Here is a 22092-nt window from a genome sequence, read left to right on the forward strand (position 1 = left end):
TGTATACTTCATCAAGGTTGTCTCTCATTCTTTTAAAATCTAATAAGGACAGGGCCAACCTGCTGTACCTCTCCTCATAAAACAAATCCTCCATTCCTAGAGCCAAACTAGTGAAGTTTCTCTGGATTCCTTCCAACTGCAGTATATTTTTCCTTAGATAAGGGGATCAAAACTGTTCACAATATTCCAGCTCAGAAGAGAAAAAAAATGCAAGAAAACAATCTTAAAGCAATGATGTAATATTGTGATCTTAGCTTTATTGAGAGTAAGTTTGGATCTATCTCAGTAAATAACATTGTGATATATTAACTCACTATTTAGTTTTAGTTAACAATACATTGTAGTATACCTATACTGGGTAATTACAACATTCTTACTTAAAAGTCACAAACATGACCCAGCTTTAAATCCATAGAAACAAATTCAAAATAAAGCACAGTTAACAACAGGCTAGCATACTGAATAAACATCACAAGTAATTACTGCAAAAAGACACAAATGGCTATTTACATTAATATTAGTGTTTAACCAGAAAAATGCACATTTAAACTATAACAGTGTTATAGCTATAACACAGTTAGTTGTTGAAGACTTTAAATGGCATATGATTAAGATTCACAAAAGTCACAATCTGACTGCATCTCCAAACTCTGAAATAGTCACTTAATAAGAAATTAAATATGGATTTTTTTTGTATTTTTGTGAAATTTTACTGATAATAAAAAGCAAAGACAATAATTGTTTGGCATTTCAGAATATACAGACATAAATAGGCCATTTACCTCATCAACATTGCTTTGAAATTTTGTTAGCCATGCCAACTCTCTTTCTTTAACACCATTTTTTCAATATTCTATAGTACCATTACTTCTCTTAAGTAAATACCCAATTTGTTTTTAAATATTTCAGTTAATTCTGTATATATGGTTACTCGAAACCATTTCTGTGCATTTCACATCTTATTTTTGTATGAAATAACCTTTTCTTGATTCATTTAAAACTGTCTCAGTTTGAATTTTAGGATAACGTATCTTTGTTCTAGTTACTCTTATTAGAGAAATCAAAGGTTCTCCATCTGACTTGTCAATTCCCTTATTAAACATATTTAACATACGTGATAAGCACCATTTGATATTGTTCATGTTATTGTGGCACTAGCCTACAAAGACATTGCAAAGAAAAATTGTGCTTTTACATTTCCTTACAATACTGTCACAGTAATTGACATTGCAATACATCACACAATACGCAGCCACATAAAAGAATAAACAACAATACATTTTGGAACATAAGTCACTTCATTTAATTCACAGTGTGTGTTAGATATGGTATCCTTGTAATCTTCATTCTAAGTTATTCAGTTATATTCCTATATCTGAAATTGGCCCCATCTGAGAAACAGTGCTTTATTTATGAGGGTCATGAGAAATGACAGAGACGTATATATGTAATTCTTAAAAGTTTCGTCTGATGGACCTTCGTCTTCTACTATAATAATGCCTGAGCATATGTTGCCTTGAGAAGTTCATCATGTAATTCTGTTTTCGTGTCCTACAATGAAAGAATAAAAGAATGGATAATACAACAATACAAATGTGCTCACATAAACCAACTTTCTATCTTATATACGTAGACTTTATACCAACAAAATCTGGCTAATAGCTTTCCTTTGATTTTGGAATTTGTGAGAAGCATAATCTTATTTTTTAACAAGAGAGGTAGATCATGGAATTACAATAAATCATCCCTTTTACAATACATCACTCGGGATACTTACAAGACCACTTCAACGTGATCCAAAGCCCACTGATCATGGCCTGTTCCATTATGACGTGGCTGCCACCATCGTAGCTGTACACCTTTAACTCGTGCCTCCCTGTAGTAACAAAGATTAAGAGGTTAACTCAGCTCTGAAGAAGTCATATAAGGCTTGAAACATTAACTCTTTTACTCACTTCACAGATGCTGCCAGACCTGCTGAGTTTCTAGCATCTGCACTATTTCGCTTTTATTTAAGATGCAATCTTGGATTAAAGTAGTTTTATAATATTTGAGATCAATTTGTTAGTTAAGCTTTTAAGGATAGTAATTTCCTTTGTAATTTGAAAAATACAATGAGGGAAAAATTATAAGTGAATACATTTTTCTTTTTTGGGACTATAACCTGAAATGGAAATTAAACTGCTATAGAACTGAAATAACAGGAGAAGTTAAATAAATTGCTGCATACTTTTGAGTTGTGCAATGCGTTTTGAAGAACTGAGGAAGAGAATTTGAGACAAAGCAACACTGAATCTTTTGAAGAATTTCTGCCTGACAGCAGCCCTTTGACAGATTGAGCTGTAGAGTTGTACAAGTTGTAAGTGTTAGGACAGAGACAAACATTCAGAGCAATTCTCTCGTTCACAGCTTTTATTTGAGGCCTCTCCCACTTCCCCTTCGTTTGGTTTGCTGGGAGCTCAATGGTTAAAAAAAAGTCCAACACATTAGTGCAAAAGATAAGGCTGAAGCATTTGCAGCAATCTTTAGCCAGAAATGCCAAGCAAATGATCCATCTCATCCTCCTTCGGTGGTCCCTAGCTTCAACCAATTCAATTCACTCCATTTGATATGAAAAACTGTTGGAGGCACTGGATAGTGCAAAGGCTGTAGGCCCTAATCACATTCCAGTAATAGTACTGAAGACTTGTGCTCTAGAATTTGATGCTCTCCTAGCCAAGCTTTTCCAGTAAAGATACAACGCTGGTATCTACCTGACATTGTGGAAAGTTGCCCGGATATGTCATGTACACAAAAAGCAGGACAAATCCAAATCCACCGATTATTGCCTCATCAATCTACTCTCAATCACCAATAAAGTGATAGAAAGTGCATTCTGGGTCAACCTACAAGAAGGCAGCTCTCAAGGGCAACTAAGGACAGACAATAAATTCTGGCTAGCTAGCGATGCCCACGTTTCATGAGTGAAAAAAGAGAACTGGTTGACTGTAGCAGAGGGTCCAAATGGAGCCTGCAACTTGCCACTGGCTAGTTAAGGGTGTTTCAAAATGGCTCAGGTCTTAGGCCAGCACTAACAGGCTGACATCCTCCACATCAAGCAACACCTTGAGTTTAAAATTCCCATCGTTATTTTCAAATCCCTCAATGACTTGCCCCTCCCTATCTTTGCAACCTCCACCAGTCCAACAACCCAGAGATATCTGTGTATGTCCGATTCTATGCTCTTGCATTTCTTAAATTTTAATAAAATTTATAGTTTTGCTTTGAATACCCAGCTTAGAATTTTTACAAGGCATTTAAAAATGTGCCAGTAGAGGAATTCTGAGTCCAATATACCTGATACTACAGAAATGGATCTTACCTTCATATGTATGTTAGACGTTTGAGTGATTTCTCAGTTCTCAAGGTTAGATACTTACAGTGGGACATTGTAAGATATCCTTTGGGCCCGTACAAAATCCTTTGGTTGGTGCTGAGCAATAACATGCCATGCAATTCCTCCATTCAGACTGTACTGTAGTAGGATGACTTTGTCTGCAATGTTGGGGTCAGTCAGGTCGACATTGCAGTGCTGTGTCTGTGATATGCTGCCAATTTGCAGCACAAACATGATTTTGCTAAAGAGAAAATATATTTATTGTTTAGCAAAAATAGCATCAAAACTCAAAAAAGCTACAGTACAGTTAAGATTCCGTTGGATGAATATGACAACACTCAGAAGATTTTCAAACAAATTTATATAACTTAAATTAAACAAAGAGGGGGAAAAGTCTACAAGGTTTATTTTTCAATCAACAAATTCTCCCATTGTCTGTGATAAAATCAAAAATTATGTACATTTTCTTTAAAGATTTAAATAACATCTGTTATTTCTGCCTCTGAAAGATGTAAATTGCTACCCACAATATTCAATCTTGGACCAAAATGGGAGATGGTCTGGAGCTAAACTGGCTTAGGGAAATACCTTAGAGGATGACAGCAGAACAGGGACCCAGAGCCCAAATGTGGTGTCACACCCCAGTCAAGATGAAAGAATCCAATCTAGGATGCAGATTATTGCTCCCTGTTGGGAATTAGTCAAGAGGAAATTCAGGCCTTACATGACAGTTTTCTATTCTGGCAAGAAATTGCAGTGCAGTTCCACCCAGAGTAACCACCAGACCCATTCCCCCTATCTTATTACTTTACATTTACCCCCAACCAATGCACCTAACCTTGTGCAATATGCAAGAATTGTTTTCTAAATTTTCTTGAAAATTGACCAATAAATGTAGGAAATGTGATATAGAAAGGTTTTCAGTGGTGTATTCAGAACAACATAAGGCTTACACACTTCCAGCAATGTAACACTTAAATCTCATGATTATTTCTTAAAGGAAGTATACCTGGCCCTTGTCAGATCTAGAAGCTTGGTTACAGCCTGTCTCATCTGACAGCCGTTGAAGTACAGTGACTCCCCATGGGCATAGGGAGCTAGCTGACCACATCCACTGCCAATAGCTCCTCCTTGAATCATCTGCCAGTTTATTTCTGTAACACGTGGTGATTCAAAGTTGTCCTTGATATAACTGCGGAGGTCATTGATTGGAACGGAACAGTCATCTCCTGTATATTGAAGATCAGCAGTTTTTAGGCAAGGTTAGATAAAGAAATTAAGGAATTATATTTTTTAAAGTTTTACTTTTCAAGATCACATTTTTAGTTCAGGTAATAATTAATAGATAGCAATAGTATCTGTAGCAATAACAAAAACAGAATTTTTATTTGTCTTTATGTCCTTGAAATTTCCATAACTTTTTTGGGTCATGGAATTTGTAGATGAAAGTAAGCCAAGGTCTCCATGTGGGTATTTGCAATGAGACAACAAATCTGGGGTTATTGACTAATTATAGTAATTTTTATCAATTAGTTTAGAACAAACCCAGATAAAGAGTAGGGAAACCTCCTGTGGCAAGAAGCTTTAGAAGCCATATGTCTAAAAACCCCTGTTCCTTTAAATCAGTTACACTCATCAGATCATGTCTCAAATTACTCACATTTCATCCCAAAAAAATTATTTTCTGACTATTAAGATGGATTGCTAAAATCATGGAGAGTCTTGGTGAGAATAGACACTAACATTTTAGAAGAACATAGTGATGATTGATACCTGTCATATACCTCCCCCTTTGGCAGCATGCAACTGATCAATCTTAAACAGAAAAATTGGAGCCTGTACCTTGATAACCCTCATCACAAATACAGATGGTTCCAGTTCTACAATATCCATGTCCACTGCAGAGCTTGGCACAGGCCTCTCCAATGTACACATTATCAATTCCCCAGCTTTGTTTTTCAGTGATGCCCTCCTTTTGAATCCATCGGAACTGAGTAGCACTGAAAACAGAATCATAAACATTAACTTAACCAGTTAATAGCTTGGAATTTTAATGAAGGACTATTATTTAATCTATCTCTGGGAATGAAATTTGGGGACTAGTTTAAGATGTATCATTGAATCACTACAGTGTAGAAACAGGACATTTGGCCCAACAAGTCCACACCAACCCTCCAAAGAGTAATCCAACCAGACCCATTCCCTATCCTATTACTCTATATTTACCCCTAACCTAGTCACCTAACCTGCACATCTTTGGATTGTGGATGGAAACCCACGCAGACATGGGGAGAATATGCAAACTCTACATAGACAGTTGCCTGAGACTGGAATCAAACTCAGGTCCCTGCCGCTGGGAGGCAGCATTGCTAACCACTGAGCCACCATGCCACTCATAAGCCACTGTGCTGCCAATTAGAATAAAAGAAAGGATAATTATCCTTTTCTTTTTTTTAAAAAAGGCCAATTACAGCAAAGAGAAAAGGGATCCTTGTTTTGATTAAATAGAAAGTCGAAAGTAGAGACAAGTATTCTGTGAGGAAATTATAAGCTGATCAATCTTATTTCAGTTGCTGGATATGTACTGGAAACCATAAAAAAAGATTAGCTTACGAAATCCTTTGCAAGAAAAGTAAGTTAACCAGAGTTATGTGTTATAGATTTTTAAAAAAAGTTCATGCCTGAACTAGTGTATAGAAACCTTTGATAAAATTGTAGAAACAGTAAAAGGGAAAACACAATGAAACGACGTTTAAGTGGATTTTGAAACACACTTGATAAACTATCACATGAGAGATAGCTTAAAGATAAGATACTATAGACAGGAATTAAAGGGGATATAGTCACATGGATTGGATGGTTGAAAGTCAAATGTTGCATAAATGGACTCTGTGCTGGTGCTTCTATTTTTAAAGGTATTATAAATGATCACAATATAGAAATTGAGAGACAGTATTCAAAGTTGTTAACTTTCTAAATTGGGGATCATAGCAACATATTCAAGATTATAACACTGTAGGAGGACAAACATCGGCTAATTTGACTAGCAGAGAAATGGATTGAGTGGGAAGAGATGATGGGAGAGGGAGGATTGTGTAAAATTAGGCTGATTTCTCTGGAGTTTAGAAGAATAAGAGATTATCTAATTTAAAATCTAAAACTCTTAGAAAGGATCTTGCTTTAACAGACAGTCTGAGAAACTGTTCTTCCCTATTAAGGCTGCAACAGCACATCCTTAATGGCATAATTGAGGCATATGAATGCCTTATAGTGATTATATCATAAGAAACAGGAACAGGAGTAGGCTATTTGACCTATCAAGTCTACTCTGCCTGTAAATACGATCCTGGCTGTTGTGACTGTGGCCTTAATTCCACTTTCTTGCATGTCCAATAACCCTCAACTCCTTTGAACAACAGCCTTGAATGACCCAAATGTCTAATCCTTCTTCAGAGGCTCCTCAATCAAAGTAAATTCTGATATCAATACACTGCATCAAAGAAAGCAAACCAATGTTTATCTATTGGTTTATCCCACCATCTTGCAACTAAGCATTTGCAATGAGTATGGGGTATGATCTCCTTAAGACATATGGCTCAACAGTAAAGCAGATTCTATGCCATCTTTGCAAGGTTACCTATAGTTACAACACAATGTAGGACTGGCAGATGCAGTGACTGGTTAGTAACGGCCTGAAACCTAGCATGGGTACCACAATGTTGATCAATGGGATGCTGCTGGCAAGTGACAGTTGGCAATTCTATTTGCAACTATGAGGCAGAAATCTGACTGCTGGATTGCTCTATTGTTTTTCTGTTGATTCATGTTTGCTAAATACATTCTATTACTATGTGTTTCATTTTAGCATCCCACCCTTTCATCTTGCAGAAGCCAACTAATTTGTTGAGATTCTTTTCGAGATTTTTCAAAGGTTTTTAACAGTGACAATTTTCTACAATTATCTCTATGTTTCCATTGTCACGGTTTCCCCTCTCATTACCAATCTGTTTATAACAACAACATGCTTTTGAAAGATTCCAAACTACTTCTGAAGAGTGTTATCAGACAAAAATGACAATGATACAATGAAGGAGATATTAGGATACAAAAATGATTAAAATCTTGGACAAAGTGGTAATCTTGAAGGAGGGATATTGTAGACAGAAGTGCAGAGACAGTGAGGTTAGGAGAGAAGTCCAGAACTTATGCCATTGTTAAAGGAAACGAATTGGGAAATGTGTAAGGGTTGGTGAAGAAACACAGAGGGCTGCTTAGATAGGGAGTTGTGAAGCCATGGTAGGATTTGAACAAGAGATTGAGAGTTTTAAAATTGAGGAATTGGCGCACATTGAACTAGTATGCAACATGACATGGATGAAGAAAGATGGTCTGAGGATGTTAGTGATGGACAATGTCACAGAAGTTGAAGAAAACAGCCTTGATGGTGGAAGGGCTATATGCTCAGCAGCTCAGCTAAGGATCAAATATATCCCCAAATACATCTGATTTAGTCTGAGCCAGTAGCCAGGGATCTTTTTAGGATCTGGAACATAAGAAAAGTGAAAGGAAACTGTAACAAATAATAATTAAATAATAGTGAGGAGTAACCTTTCCCCATTCTGAACTGTACCTTGATGCAACATATTCAGGTAGTTGAATGGTGACCCTGTTCCAGCTGGAGCAATTGACGGAACTGTAAGTACTAGCTTCATGGAACTGGAACGGGGAGCAGCCAACATTGCTGCTTGTTGAAGGAAGACATTCTGTTTGCACAAGTGACCAGGAATCTTTCCTGCAAGGTTAAAGACTGAGTTTTACTATGGAAGTCAGGGCCATAGAAATGCTTAGAACTCCAATCCTCGCTGATTAATTGGCAATGGCACTAATTGGCAATGGGATCTAGCATCAAATGAAGCAAAATGAATTTGATTGATTATGTTTTAAAGTATCTTTATATTTGGAAGCCCAGAGTGTCTCAGTGCACAAATTAAAGGGCACTTTAACTGAAACAGTGAGACCAGTAATAGACTGATGGAGGATAAGCAACCTTCATTCTCCCTTCACATCTCTTACCCACTCACCTCAAAAATTAAGAATCTATCTTGCCCTATTAGCAGGAACATATGCTCAAAAGGAACACTGTACAGAAAAAGGGCGATAATATTGTAGTCTGCCTTGACTTGTACAACTTGTGACAATAACTTCATACTGGGATAGTGCAATTATCCTTTTAATATATTTCATATTCGAGATTCTCACACCTGCTATTCCACACAAAACTAAAGTCCCGCATGATATATCGATGGTGGCTCTCTCATTTTGTTTTTGAGAGGACACGCTGATCTATAACTGAGTCAAAAAAACACATAACACTATTTATTAACAAAGTAGCTGACCTTGTGTGGCTTACTGGTAGACAAAATGTAAAAACCATTTGATTTATTTTACTTATTGATGAAAAAGACTCAAAAGTTCTTGCAACAAAATCTTCATGGAGTTGAAGACATTAGGGAAAGTTTTTTGAAAATGTTATTCACCCAGATTTCTGAAACTCCATTACAAACTGTTACGATGGTGTAACAGATGGGAAGGAACCATTTTTTTTCCCCCTCAAGGGTGTAATTGATTCCCTCTTCCAGGAATAATATAGTCACAAAATATCATTCTGCAATGCCAACAGAGTTTGTATTATATACCTTAAAGGCACATACTGCTCCTAATTTAGTTGTAAAAATTAAGAGAGCAGGAATAACAGGTTACTGGAGTCACACCCTCTGTAATGTATGTTGAAAATTTTGACATCAGTATCGTGAACCTTTACATCAAACTTCTGAGTTCCCAGGTTGCTTTGTTTGCAAACTTTTCTATAAAGTTGAATTTGCTAAAACTAATTACAATGTCCTTTTAACAAGTATTCCCATCTGTCAGTCACAAATCTTTTTTGGGATTGACACTTACCTTGGATCCTTACTGTATTCCAGTAATACAGGCTGAAGATCACCACAGGAATCTGCTTCACAGCCAACTACAATCTGGAAACATAAGCTCTGGTAACAGTCCACTTAAGAATGTACAGATAAAGCAAGTTACAATTCATGCTTGAGTAAAGTCACCATAGTCCTGCTGTCCAGAGGGCAGCTCTCCCATTAGACAGACAGAGACAATTAGTGTAGTTTAAACTGAGGGTCACCTTGCCTCAGGCGAAGGGTGAGGTTGAGAAGGTGCAACCTTCATGGTGACCTCAGCCAGTGTGGGAATTGAATATATACTGTTTGCATCACTCTGTGCCGTCAATCTGCCATCCAGATAACTGAGCTAATTGACCCCATGCTTAAAATCCACTTTAAATAAATGGCAATGATGATTTTTTTTTGTCCCTATAACTAAACATGCAGTCTGGTGAATTAGCTGATCGTTAGAATGTATAGGATTTAATATTGTGAGGAGAAAAGATGGAATGGATTCAATGTGGGGAAGAAGGTCCTTGTGTAAAACTCATTATTAAATATGCAATAGTAGAAGACAGAAAGAAAGAGACAACCACCTGATGAAGGAGCAGCGTTTTGAAAGCTAGTGCTTCCAAATAAATCTGTTGGACTATAACCTGGTGTTGTGTAATTTTTAACTTAGTCCATCTCAGTACAACACCTGTACCTCCAAATCATAAATTAACGTAATCCCATTTGCTAGCATTTGGTCTATATCCCTCTAAAACCTTCCTATTCATACACCCATCCAGATGTCTTTTAATGTTATTATTGTACCAGCCTCCACCACTTCCTCTGGCAACTTGTTCCATACACACACCACCCTCTGTGTGAAAAAGTTGCCCCTTAGGTCCCTTATAAATCGTTATCCTCTCACCTTAAACCTACGTCCTCTAGTTTTGGACTCCTCTACCCTGGGGAAAAGACGTTGGTTATTCAACCCTTCCATGCCCCTCATGATTTTATAAACCTCTATAAGGTCATCCCTCAGCCTCAGAATCTCCAGGAAAAAAAAAGCCCCAGGATATTCAGCCTCTCCCCATGGCATAGAATCTCCAAACCCTGGCAACATCCTTGCAAATCTTCTCTGAACTCTTTTCCCAGCATAGCAGGGAAACTAGAATTGCATGCAGTATTCAAAAAGTGACCTAGCCAGTGTCATGTATAGCTGCAACCTGGCCTCCCAACTCCTATACTCAATGCTCAGACCAATAAAGGAAAGCAAACCAAATGCCACCATCCTCCCTTTTCAAGGAACTATGAACTTGAACTTCAAAGTGTCTTTGTTCAGCATCACTCCCCAGGACCTTATCATTAAGTGTATAAGTCCAGCCCTGATCTGCCTTTCCAAAATGCAGTATCTCACATTTATCTAAATTAAACTCCATCTGCCACTCCTTGGCCCATTGGCACATCTGATCAAGATCTCATTCTTTTCTATCCACTACACCTCCAATTTTAGTGAAATCTGCAAACTTACTAATCGTACTTCCTATGTTCACATCAAAATCATTTATACAATTGACGAAAAGCAGTGGACCCAGCACCAATCCTTGTGGCACACCACTGGTCACAGGTCACTGGTCACAGGTCTCCAGTCTGAAAAGCAACCCTCCACCATCACTCTCTGTCTTCTACCTTCAAGTCAGTTCTGTATCCAAATGGCTGGCTTCCCGGTAATCCATGTGATCTAACCTTGCTAACCAGTCCACGTTTAAGTAGCGAAATCAAACAAAACATTTCTCTCCACAAATAGTAATGCACATCACTGATAAGGGATTGTATTTTTTTCCGGAGTAAGTAATTTTGTTTTCTGGAATAATGGGAGGCAATCTCATTGAAATGTAAAACATTCTTAATGTCTTGGTATAATGCTGAGAGATTATTTTTCCTGGTTGGAGTGTCCAGAGCTAGGGGTCATAATCTTAGGGTAGGGTTGGCTATTTAAATTAAGATGAGGAAAAATTTCTCCACTCAAAGGGTTGTGAATTTTTGGAATTCTTTATAGAGGGTTGTAGGTACTCAGTTGCTGAAAACATTCAAAACTGAAATCATGAGACTTTTAGATATGAAGGAAATCAAGGGCATGTGTGGTTGATGTAAAAGGAAAGATGTTATCTTATTGATTTGCAGAGTATGTTTGAGTGACCTAACCTGGTGCTGACACGAAATTAAGGTAATAGTAAGTGAATGCTAGAGAAAATATGTGTTTTAATGGAGATACAAAATTGAGAGGAAGAATAAGAGAGCTTAGACTGAATTGGGTATATGAATAGGAAGGGTTTGGAGGGATATGGGCCAGGTGCTGGCAGGTGGGACTAGATTGGGTTGGGATATCCGGTCGGTATGGATGAGTTGGACCGAAAGGTCTGTTTCCGTGCTGTACAGCTCTATGACTCTATATTGCAGAGATGAGCAGATAGGATTATATTCAATGGAAAATGATGGAGCAAAATATTTTATGATCTTTTCATATTCAAGAGAATGGTTACACTCCTGAATAATGGGTCATAATTCTTTTGTGGCTTTTTTATTATGGAGATGATTTAGTGGTGCCTTAAGATAACTGAGGTAGATGATGTATTAAATGATCCAAACAGAATCTTACCCTGAACTGCAGTATGTATCCTGGTGCTACAATAAGTTCCCGTGAAGCTAGGAAATTATGTGTCTTATCTTTCTTCTTATTAGGCCAATAAAGGTGGAAAGAGGGATTACCACAGAAACCTGCTGTACGAACTGCATTAGGGTAGAAAATCCAGTTTTCATCATGGATGACACCTTCTGTTGGGGTAGAAAATAAAATTCTTTAGCACAATAATAATACTGCTATCTCTTTGTTAGAGTTTTACAGAACAAATCTGCCCCGATGTGTAATCACGGTTCAGTTAAGTTCTCCAGCAGCAAAAAGGAAGCCTGCAATGCAGTGAACTAATTACCTACAAATTTGAAGATTAGTTTAGTTTGAATAACTATTCATAGCAATCTGCTCAACTTTGGCATTTTGCAGGGAGCCAGCCTGAGGGGCATGTGAAAATTTGAAGGGAAACTGAACACTGAGAGGTAGGTGTCCTGCAGGGGCATAAAAACTGTTTTAGCTTTTATATCGCACCAAGATACACTTTATGTGAATATTGAGATTAGGAAGGTGGATAACCAGAAGACAAAATATAAAGACACAGGTCAGTGTCTGCAGGCAAGTGTCAGAATGATGCAGCAATGACATAGGGAATACAATGGTGAATACATGTCTTGAGATATGACAGAGAAAATGTTCTCTTTGAGAAGTCGGGCAAGGATTCACCCTCCATCAATGCGTACTATAACTTGTTTAATGTTTAATGTGCTCACCAATGTCAACCATCAGGCAAACTTACAGCTCTTTAATTGCATATCTAGTTCTCCAGCTTGGTACACATTCATGATATAAAATGTAGTTGAAAATCTTGCCGTATGCACATTTTCCACGTCCGCACTACCTGAGGTCATTGCAATGCAACCTATTCACAATTGCTTTAGGTGTTATCCTCTTGTGTTTGCATCATTCTGGCACTTGCCCACAGCCACTGATCTGCCCCATTACAATTTGGCTGGTGGTTTTCTACCTTTCTAACAGTCACTGGCAAATATATAAAATGAATCTTGGTGCTTTATAAAATATAAAACAACATAGGGCTAAGAGTTCCATTTCCCTTTGAAATTGAGACTTTTTTCACATTCCCATTTTAATTCATTTAAACCCAATTAATTAATAAGGATTGGGAAACTGATCTCATTAACAGTGACCATAAAACTATCAGGATTACTGAAAAAAACATTTTGTTCACTGATCCCCTTTAGGGAAGAAAATCTGCAGTCCTTAGCTTGTATGGCCTACACGTGACTCCACACTCACAGCAACTCTTAACCATACTCTGAAATAGCATGCTACTCAGTTCAAGAGCAATTAGAGATCGACAACAAATTTTGGCCTTGCCAGTGATACCCACATCCTGTAAAATATTAGAATCACAGAACCACAGAATTGTTATGGTTCATATGAATACCATTCAGCCCATTGTGTCTGCATCAGAATAAAGAAAACAAAAATCAATACAACTTTTTGCTTCTAGAAAAAAACTAGAAATACTAACGATGTGATTTTGAATTAGAGAAAAGTCTCCGTCTGAAGGATTGGAGTAAGAAGTGCGTTTTGATAAAGGTTTATAATCTAACATTACTATTCGGGAACTTGGATTGAAATTAGAGGAAAGATGGATTTTAGTTTTCAGTTCTGTGATGGTAACTTTTTTTTGTGAAGGAAACGTTTTTTTTAAAAAAAGAGGTTAGAAAGTAATTTTCAACAAGTGAATTGAAAGACAATTCCCAAAAAAGCAAGTGACTTCAGTAAAGCAGGGAATTAATTTGCTGAAACATCTCCAAAGTGAAGCTTTTACAATTATTTCAAGACATTGTGAGAGGCCTGAATCAGATTTTAGTTCAGAAGAACAATTTCACATCAATAGAAAGTAAATTTAGTTTGTAGAGGTTTCCAGGGTGTGGGAGTTGATAGAAATCTCTAGACTGTCAGAATTGGAAAGGTGTTATAAACTGTTTCAGCTTCAAGGAGGAGAACTGGAAATAGTCACTGAGCTCACTGCATTTGTTTGTCTTGGAGAAAGACAGTATCATATTTGGTAAACATACAGAAAGTAGTTCAGTAAGAATCCTTAAAGTGGAGATAAAAATGAGGGATTGAGTGGCTGTAAAGGATATTGCTGGAACCAAGGGTGCATCTTTCTACTTGTTATGCACATTAATATCTTTAAAATTGTCATTTATGCATCCAACTTTATTTTTCTTTCCTTTTTTGTAATGAACACTTAATTTTGTTACAAGGACATTGGTAGCCTCATGTAAATTATGTTCAGATGGACAATCATGGTAACCAAACTGCAAAAATAAAACTTACAATCTATCAAGCCAGATTTAACTCTAGGATCTGACTTGTCCAATATTACCATCAACTGGATCCAGAGCATCTTTTCTGGTATGACTAGCAAGCTCTGGTCGGAACTGTGGATGCATGCATCTGGCTACTGTCTCCTTAGGCCAGGTGACGTCAGTAAAGATAAAAGTGGATTTCTACTTGACTTTGTATTTCCCTGAGGAACTACCACTGGAAAATGCTGACCATTCATGTATTTGATAGAGAACCTCTTTGTAATGAAGAAATTTGAACAGGAAAAAAACAAAAACCAAAGTCTGCAAAATAATGGGACTGAGTTGATAAAATAATTATAAAATATTAAAACTGTTTTCCAAACAAGTCAACACACGTTTAGGAAAATTACTGGTGAAATGCTTTAAACTTCCTGCTCTTAAATGTACAATAGTTGAGATAGTAGTTAGCTTGGTTGACAGTTCTGCTCTCCTACTGGATACACCTGTGCTCTGCGATGTCAGTGTTACAAAGGCTAATTCAGGGATTTTCCAATTGTCCTGTACCAGATTGTTTATATATGTGTTTGCACTGGGCGCAAAGTTTTCACTGTATGGTTCTGGTTCATTGGGTGTAGGATACAAGAATCAGTGTTTTTTAAAATTTCCAATAAAGATCATCATTTAGACCAGCAATGTGATGCATTTTCTAAATGAAATACTTTGATTCCTTGTCTTGTCTTAAATCTAAGTTCTATACTTCCAAAAAATTCTTAATTGCCATCATGCCATTCACTGACCCAAAGTTTCCATCTTACCATCATCAAAAGAATCCATTAGTTGGCTTGGGTTGATTTCAGATCCTCCTATCAGGATGTTATCCAGTGCCCATTGAGCACGCTCTTTGCTTGCTACAATTTGGCCTTTCAGAACAACAAAGGGCTGCCACCATCGCAGCCGAGTTGTATTGGTATGTGCCTCCTCTGGAAGGAGGACATAATCTTGGCGCACTGAAATATATTTCTGGTAATCCATTTCATGCAGCAGATGCCAGGTGATTCCTACAGACATTAGAAGCTTGTTAGTATCAGAATTTACTATTTCAACGGGACGTAATTGAAGATTTTCTTAAAGCTCACTATGCCTGTATTTTTAATTAATGTCTTTTCCAAATTTTGACTACAGACAGAATCTTCACATGGAATTTTACAGTACAGAACAAGCTATTTGGAACAACAGGTTTATGCTAATATTTATGCTACACACAAATCTTCTCCCAACTGTCTCATCTCACTCTGTCAGCAAATCTTTCTATTCCTTTCTTTTTCATGTGTTCATCTAATGCCAAGGTTACGATTGGCTCACTGTATAATCAAATGCTCACCATGTCTAACGTCAAAAACCTCTAGTTGCTAATGCATACAAATGATTCAGAAAAATGATGCCAACTTGAAGATATTCAACCATTGTATCAGTGAGAAACCTAGCAATAACTTACGAAGGAAATAACCAGCAATTTCAGGAAGAGGGATTAGAGCCAAGATTGTTGACAATTCAGGGATCGAAATGACTGTAACACTTTCAAATCTGAAATCAATTCATACTTTTATTATTAGAAATGAGTTATAATATAGTAGGGTATTTTAAAAGGTAGTTCTAACTTTTACAAGCTCCTCCATAGGCAGCTACAGTTTTTACAGCCTTTATGCTTAGAATTTTCTCAGAAAAAAAACATGGCAGTCACGTTGCAAATTGAACCTTTTTGGGATTTATTTTGGCTATAATTAAATATTTCCTGAAATAAAATAACACCCTGGCAAATTAATAGTTAATATTAGGAGTATGATAAAAATAAATCACAATGAATAGTGAGTGTAGAGTGGGGAGACAGTACAGGAAGGAACTGTCTCCCTAACCACAATCTCTCCTATATTAGAAACAGGAACCACAGTTGGTAGTCAATTTCTCTCTTACACACACACACCAATCCTTCTGAAAATGTTGTCTCTGTCAATTAGTCTGATACAATATATCATATTGACATGGTTAAGACGAAATGAATTAGAGAGTTTTACAAATAGAGAATAAGCCTCACCTCCATCAGTAGAGTAGTCCAACAAAACCCCTTCTTTTCTACAAGTAGGCTGATGACATGTGGTCATGTTGTTCTCGCTGCCTATTCTGGCCCAATATTGCACAAATCTGGATGTAAGAGAATTGTAAAGGAGATACTAATATACATTGAAATTGCAGAGAAGAATATATTGGTACTATGCAGAAACTCTTTATTCGGAGAGGAGACTTTCAAAGTTATTCAAAGGGTGCATGTATCATAGAATCCCTACAATGCAGAAAAGAGGTGATTCAGCACATTTGCACTGGCCCTCCAAATAGCGTCCCATCCAGACCCCAACCTGCACCCTATCCCATAATCCTGCATTTACCATGGCTATGCCACCTAGCTTGCATCCCTGGACACTACAAGGTAATTTGCTATAGCCAATACTCCTAACTTTAACATTTTTTGACTGGGGGAGAATGTGCAAACTTCATACAGATAGTCACCCAAGGCTGGAATTGAACCCAGGTCCTGGTGCTGTGAGCCAGCAGTGGTAATCACTGTGCCACCATGCTGCCCCAATTTTTTAGGTACTAATTTCTCAAAATCAGAACACAGCACTTAGAATAGCTTATTATTAAAATATAAACTCTCTATCCATTTATGTTTTTGTCATTCAGGACCTGCAAATCTTAGACATGATGTAAGTATAGCAGATCAGGAATAAATAAATTTTATAAATCATGTTTTGCTTGTAATCTCTTGTCCTTATTAGAGCACATGGGTTCAGGGTTATCTTAGCTACACATTTTTGCCAGCTGTCTGAGACAATGTTGGTGCCAAGGGAAGGGGTGCAAAATACACTGTCAGAGGGCTGGCTGGAGGTGCTGGTGCTTGGCTAGTTATACTGGTGACTGGACCCAGTTGGAAGAGGGGATGAAGAAGAGAAATGGCCAGAGTCAGTTCTGGGATCTTCTTGTCTACAACCCCTCATTGAAGACCTTTGTAAGCCCAACTTCTGCATAAGAAATAACCCCATCTATTGTCTGATTTTCAATTCATTTTTCTATTGAGGTGATTATTTATCTCTGTTGCAGGGCAAAGGGAAGGCTGAAGATTTAGAAAAAATGCTGGGAAAAAAAACAAACAAACAGTCTCACTAAATTCTCCCTCTGTGTCACGTGTGGGGCAAATGGAAACATCTGAGTTCAATTGTCAACGACTCATTGGAAACTTTGTGATTCCTATTTTGGGCAAAATTGGACCTTCCCACTGGTCCTCTTGCCCTTTTTTAATTCCCCATATTCTGCCTCAATGCCCAGTCAAAATCATGGATAATCAGTTCTGTGCAGAGCAGTAGTTCTGGAGAAGTTAACTCTGCTTTCTCTCCACTGATGCTATCAGACCTGTTGACTTCTTCCAGCATTTTCTGTTTTTGTTCATAGCAGATGTGGGGCATCTTTAAAGCTTATGTTGAAGCTGGTGAACACAGTCCTTTTTAAAATTATTTTCCTTTTTCCAGTTCTTAAATAGTTTACACTTATTTAGTATTCATGAAATGAATAAAGTTCACAGCTGGCTGGGAATTTGAACACTTCCTATTTCAGACACCTTAGGATGTTTCCCTTATTGTGGTCATGTGCGAACAATCATCTGAATGGAGAGCATAAGAGAATTGAGCAGGCTTGATTGTGGACTTTCCTCATCTAATCTGCACAAATACTTACTCAGTTCAGGTGATATTTACACCAACTCCAAGATAGGAAAAGCATTCATTATAAGCATTAAATAATCCCAGATAAGGAACAGTGGATATAGATAGAGAGCAAGTCTGCCTTTAATCTCTAATGCGTGACAAGAACCATCTGTTACAGCAGTGTGTTTTGTGATCTCCAAAAGCAATATTGCCAGTTAAGTGCTGTCTAGCATCAAATTAGTGCCAGTTTTGTGCACTGATATTTGAAAGCCAATTCTAACTGATTTCACTAAAGAATTTTGTGACACCTTTATGAAAGGAAGCTTGACATAGAACTAGCTGCATAAAACTTACTTTGTACCCCGAAGATCAAGATCTGTAGTTATTGCTTGCCTCATGCCCGCTCCATTGAAATACAAGGGTAAATCTTCCACAAGGACACCACAGTCTGTGCATGCTTTCCCACCTTCCAGAGAAATCCATTTGTCTGATCTCATGGAATCACTCTCAAAACGTTCCTTCAGTGAAGTCTGTAACACATTGGTCAACCAATTACTACATGGATCAAAGGCAATAAAAATTTTCTACCTCCTACTAAGTTAATAAACAATGTTTAAGCCGTTTTTGTTTTTCCTGTTCTTTAGATTCCATGGTTTATGTAGCTCTTTACACTAAGAAAGAGGTGAATTATTCTCAAGTACCAGTCTTTTCTCCTCTTCATGTGGCCTCCAACTGTGACAGCAGTTACTATTAACATCCAACTCCACCCTCCACCACCCACTCCACTTGACACCTCTACATAATTATATGATTATGATTGTTTAGCAGTAATTAATACATAATAATCACAAACTACCAGCATGTTAAACTATTACAAGATATCATGTGGATCAGCAGTATTGAATATCATTATGTTCTTCCTGGGTGAGCTTTGACAGTCAGCCTCTGGCAACACCTAGTGACTGCAAGCAATATCTTGCTCTTCCAAATGTCCAATACCTTCCAACTGAGGTTGCTGATCAGTGACCACAAGTGGAAGGGTTAGCACAGGCTTACTGGTGCTTATCATTTCAAATGCTGCGTGATTAGGATCAGCAAACTCAGCAAAGATAGGATATTTACTCTTCTAGTCTGTATGGTTTAATATTACAGCAACCAATGGCTTTATCAACAATAAATCTATGAATTTGTTAAGGAAATTATGCCAAAATATTGTCAGCAGATAATGACTAAATCTTTCACCGGTTGTTACCAATCATTATTATCTGGAAAAGGACATCTGATCCATTTTTGGGCAAGTGTAAAACTGAGCAACATTCACTGAAAAAAGCAATGGTCCCCCACCTTTGCTCAACAGCCAAAGAGTTTTATATGCTTCATTTGTAGTGAATCTGAATAATAAAAACCACCTGTAATGAATCATATCAATTACTAATCAAAAGATGAAAATCAGTTGTGTTGAGCTGTTTAAATGATCATGATGTCCACTTAAGTCTGTTAGTCTTGACTCAAAAATGCATCGTCTGTGAATTTTCAGATAAATATTCTGCTTGTCTTGAGATCTTAGGAAATCTTGCATCATCCAAAAATACCTTTAGAGGCTGACTCAAGTAACAATTTGACCCAGTAAAGCCAGGGTCACAGTAGCACTGTTTATTCAAGCAGTCTCCATGTCCTCCACAATTATCTGGGCAAGCAGGCCCCACATAGAAATTGTCAATCGCCCACTGGATATCAGAATACTTCTGATAGAATCGGAATCTCACAGGACTGAAACAGAATAACATGCGTTAGTTGAAATTCACTTGGAATTTGCCCAAGACTCCCCATATTCCAGAATGATAATCTTGTGAAAGTGCCGCAAATTAAGGAAACTGTTCAAAGCATATTGACAAAAATATTTTGTTTTTCAATCAAAATCATCATATTTTTTCCTTCAGCATTCCTTTCTCAGTTGCACAAATGTTCTAGCAGATAGGGAGATTAAAATCTACAACATGCTCTCCTTTGTTACTTTCAGGCCAGTTTATTATTGGTTAATATGGAAGTGGTACCGATCCATTGCTCAGAGCAACATGGAGTCAGGTTTATTGCCAAGAAAGAATGATTCACCTCATTCACTTGGCTGAAGAATGATGAAAGGCACTGTATATACAGTGGACAATTTCCAGCACTGCTTCAGGCCAGTGGTGTTCAGCAACCATTATAAACTAAGCGTTGACTAATGACCACAAAAAGCTATTTAACATTATTTCCACACATCTAACACTGATTTGGAGATGCCAGTGTTGGACTGGGGTGTACAAAGTTAAAAATCACGCAACACAAGGTTATAGTCCAACAGGTTTAATTGGAAGCATTAGCTTTTGGAGCGCCGCTCCTTCACACAACCACCTGATAAAGGAGCGTCGCTCCGAAAGCTAGTGTGCTTCCAATTAAACCTGTTGGACTATAACCTTGTGTTGTGTGATTTTTAACTCTGTGCATCTAACACTGATCTTATTCATTTTGGAACAGAACATTATTAATAAACATCCATGAAATATTGCAAATATTAAACGCCCACCATGATAACTTAAGAATCAAAGATTGCTTTGACTTTTCAGCAGAGTTCAAAACTAGAGGGCATAAGTTAAGGTGAGAAGGAAAATACTTGAAAGGGATCTGCAGGGCAACTTTTTCACCACATTGTGCAGATGTGGTATGGGCTGCTAGAGGAGGTGGTAGCAGCAGGTAAAATTACAGCATTTGGAAAACATTTGGATGGGTACGTGGAATGGAGAGGTTTAAAGGGATGTGGACCACATGCAAGCAGGTGGAACTGTTTCAGTTTAGGAAACCTGGCCGGCATGGACAAGGTGGGCTGAAGGGCCTGTTTCTGTGCTGTATGTCTATTCTTCTCACTTACATTTGTAAACTTTGATTTCAAACAATGCTGTTTAGCCTCCTCTATATGGGGCTCAATGAAAAGTGGAATCAAAGCTGCTCTGTAGGTATGCAAGTTGATTGCCATTTCTCTGCACAAAGGAACTGTAGTCTTTAAGTTACACAGATTTGTATGAACTTATTTTCTGATAGCTAAAAGGTAACCAGACAAAAGGAAATGGGACAACAAAATGACTCTCTCTCTCATGGAATGCTGGAATTCAGTTATGGTCAAAGGAATCAGAACAACAGGACCTTATCCAATCAGCAAAATGAAGGATGATGAAATTGAGTGTTCAACTTTCAATATCAATGTAACCAGTAATCTCCATGACAATAGCCATAACGTTCAAAAATCTGCTCTTTGTGGATAATTCAAGGATTGATCCATATAACTTTAGTTTGACTTTAGACTTTTAAACTCATCTCTTATTTCTAATCCACATGAACGTGTGCTGTTTCAGTGTGATTTGGACAAGTTGAGTGAGTGGGCAAATGCATGGCAGATGAAGTATGATGTGGATAAATGTGAAGTTATCCATTTTGGTAGAAAAAAAATAGGAAGGTTGGTTATTGGCTGCATTGCAATAGATTGGGAAATGGTGAATCAGTTAGAAATATATTCACTGGAGCTTAGAAGAATGAGAGGGGATTTCATAGAAATCCATAAAGGTCTAATAGGACTAGACAGGATAAACACATGAAGGATGTTCCCAATGGCCAGGGACTCCAGAAACAGGCATCACAGTCTTAGGATACGAGGTAACTCATTTAGGACTGAGATGAAGAGAAATTTCTTCACCTCAGAGGGTATTGAGCTTGTGGATTTCTGTGGTACAGAAAGTGGTGGAGGCCAAAACTTTAAATGTTTTCAAGGAGGAAAATTTTTTAAAAATATATATTAGATTAGATTATTTACAGTGTGGAAACAGGGTCTTCGGCCCAACAAGTCCACACCGCCCCACCGAAGCGCAACCCACCCATACCCCTACATCTACCCCTTATCTAACACTACGGGCAATTTAGCATGGCCAATCCACCTGACCTGCACATCTTTGGACTGTGGGAGGAAACCGGAGCACCCGGAGGAAACCCACACAGACACGGGGAGAACGTGCAAACTCCACAC

General features: G+C 37.6%; 1 protein-coding gene across 1 annotated transcript in view; it reads right to left on the reverse strand.

The window, feature by feature from the left end:
• Positions 1-237: 237 nt before the first annotated feature.
• LOC140466901 (reelin-like) overlaps positions 238-22092 on the reverse strand; it is a 371462-nt gene continuing 349607 nt past the window's right edge. Inside the window, exons 53-64 of the mRNA XM_072562696.1 lie at positions 19631-19808; positions 18393-18568; positions 16379-16485; positions 15102-15344; positions 11972-12147; positions 9335-9408; positions 8007-8168; positions 5219-5376; positions 4386-4605; positions 3420-3617; positions 1778-1876; positions 238-1551 (exon numbers count right to left, since the gene is read on the reverse strand). Coding sequence (XP_072418797.1) covers positions 1455-1551; positions 1778-1876; positions 3420-3617; positions 4386-4605; positions 5219-5376; positions 8007-8168; positions 9335-9408; positions 11972-12147; positions 15102-15344; positions 16379-16485; positions 18393-18568; positions 19631-19808 — 1888 coding nt within the window. The 3' untranslated portion in view covers positions 238-1454. The remainder of the gene's footprint in view (positions 1552-1777; positions 1877-3419; positions 3618-4385; positions 4606-5218; positions 5377-8006; positions 8169-9334; positions 9409-11971; positions 12148-15101; positions 15345-16378; positions 16486-18392; positions 18569-19630; positions 19809-22092) is intronic.

This window comes from Chiloscyllium punctatum, chromosome 44, assembly GCF_047496795.1.
Source record: "Chiloscyllium punctatum isolate Juve2018m chromosome 44, sChiPun1.3, whole genome shotgun sequence".
NCBI classification, from domain to species: Eukaryota; Metazoa; Chordata; class Chondrichthyes; order Orectolobiformes; family Hemiscylliidae; genus Chiloscyllium; species Chiloscyllium punctatum.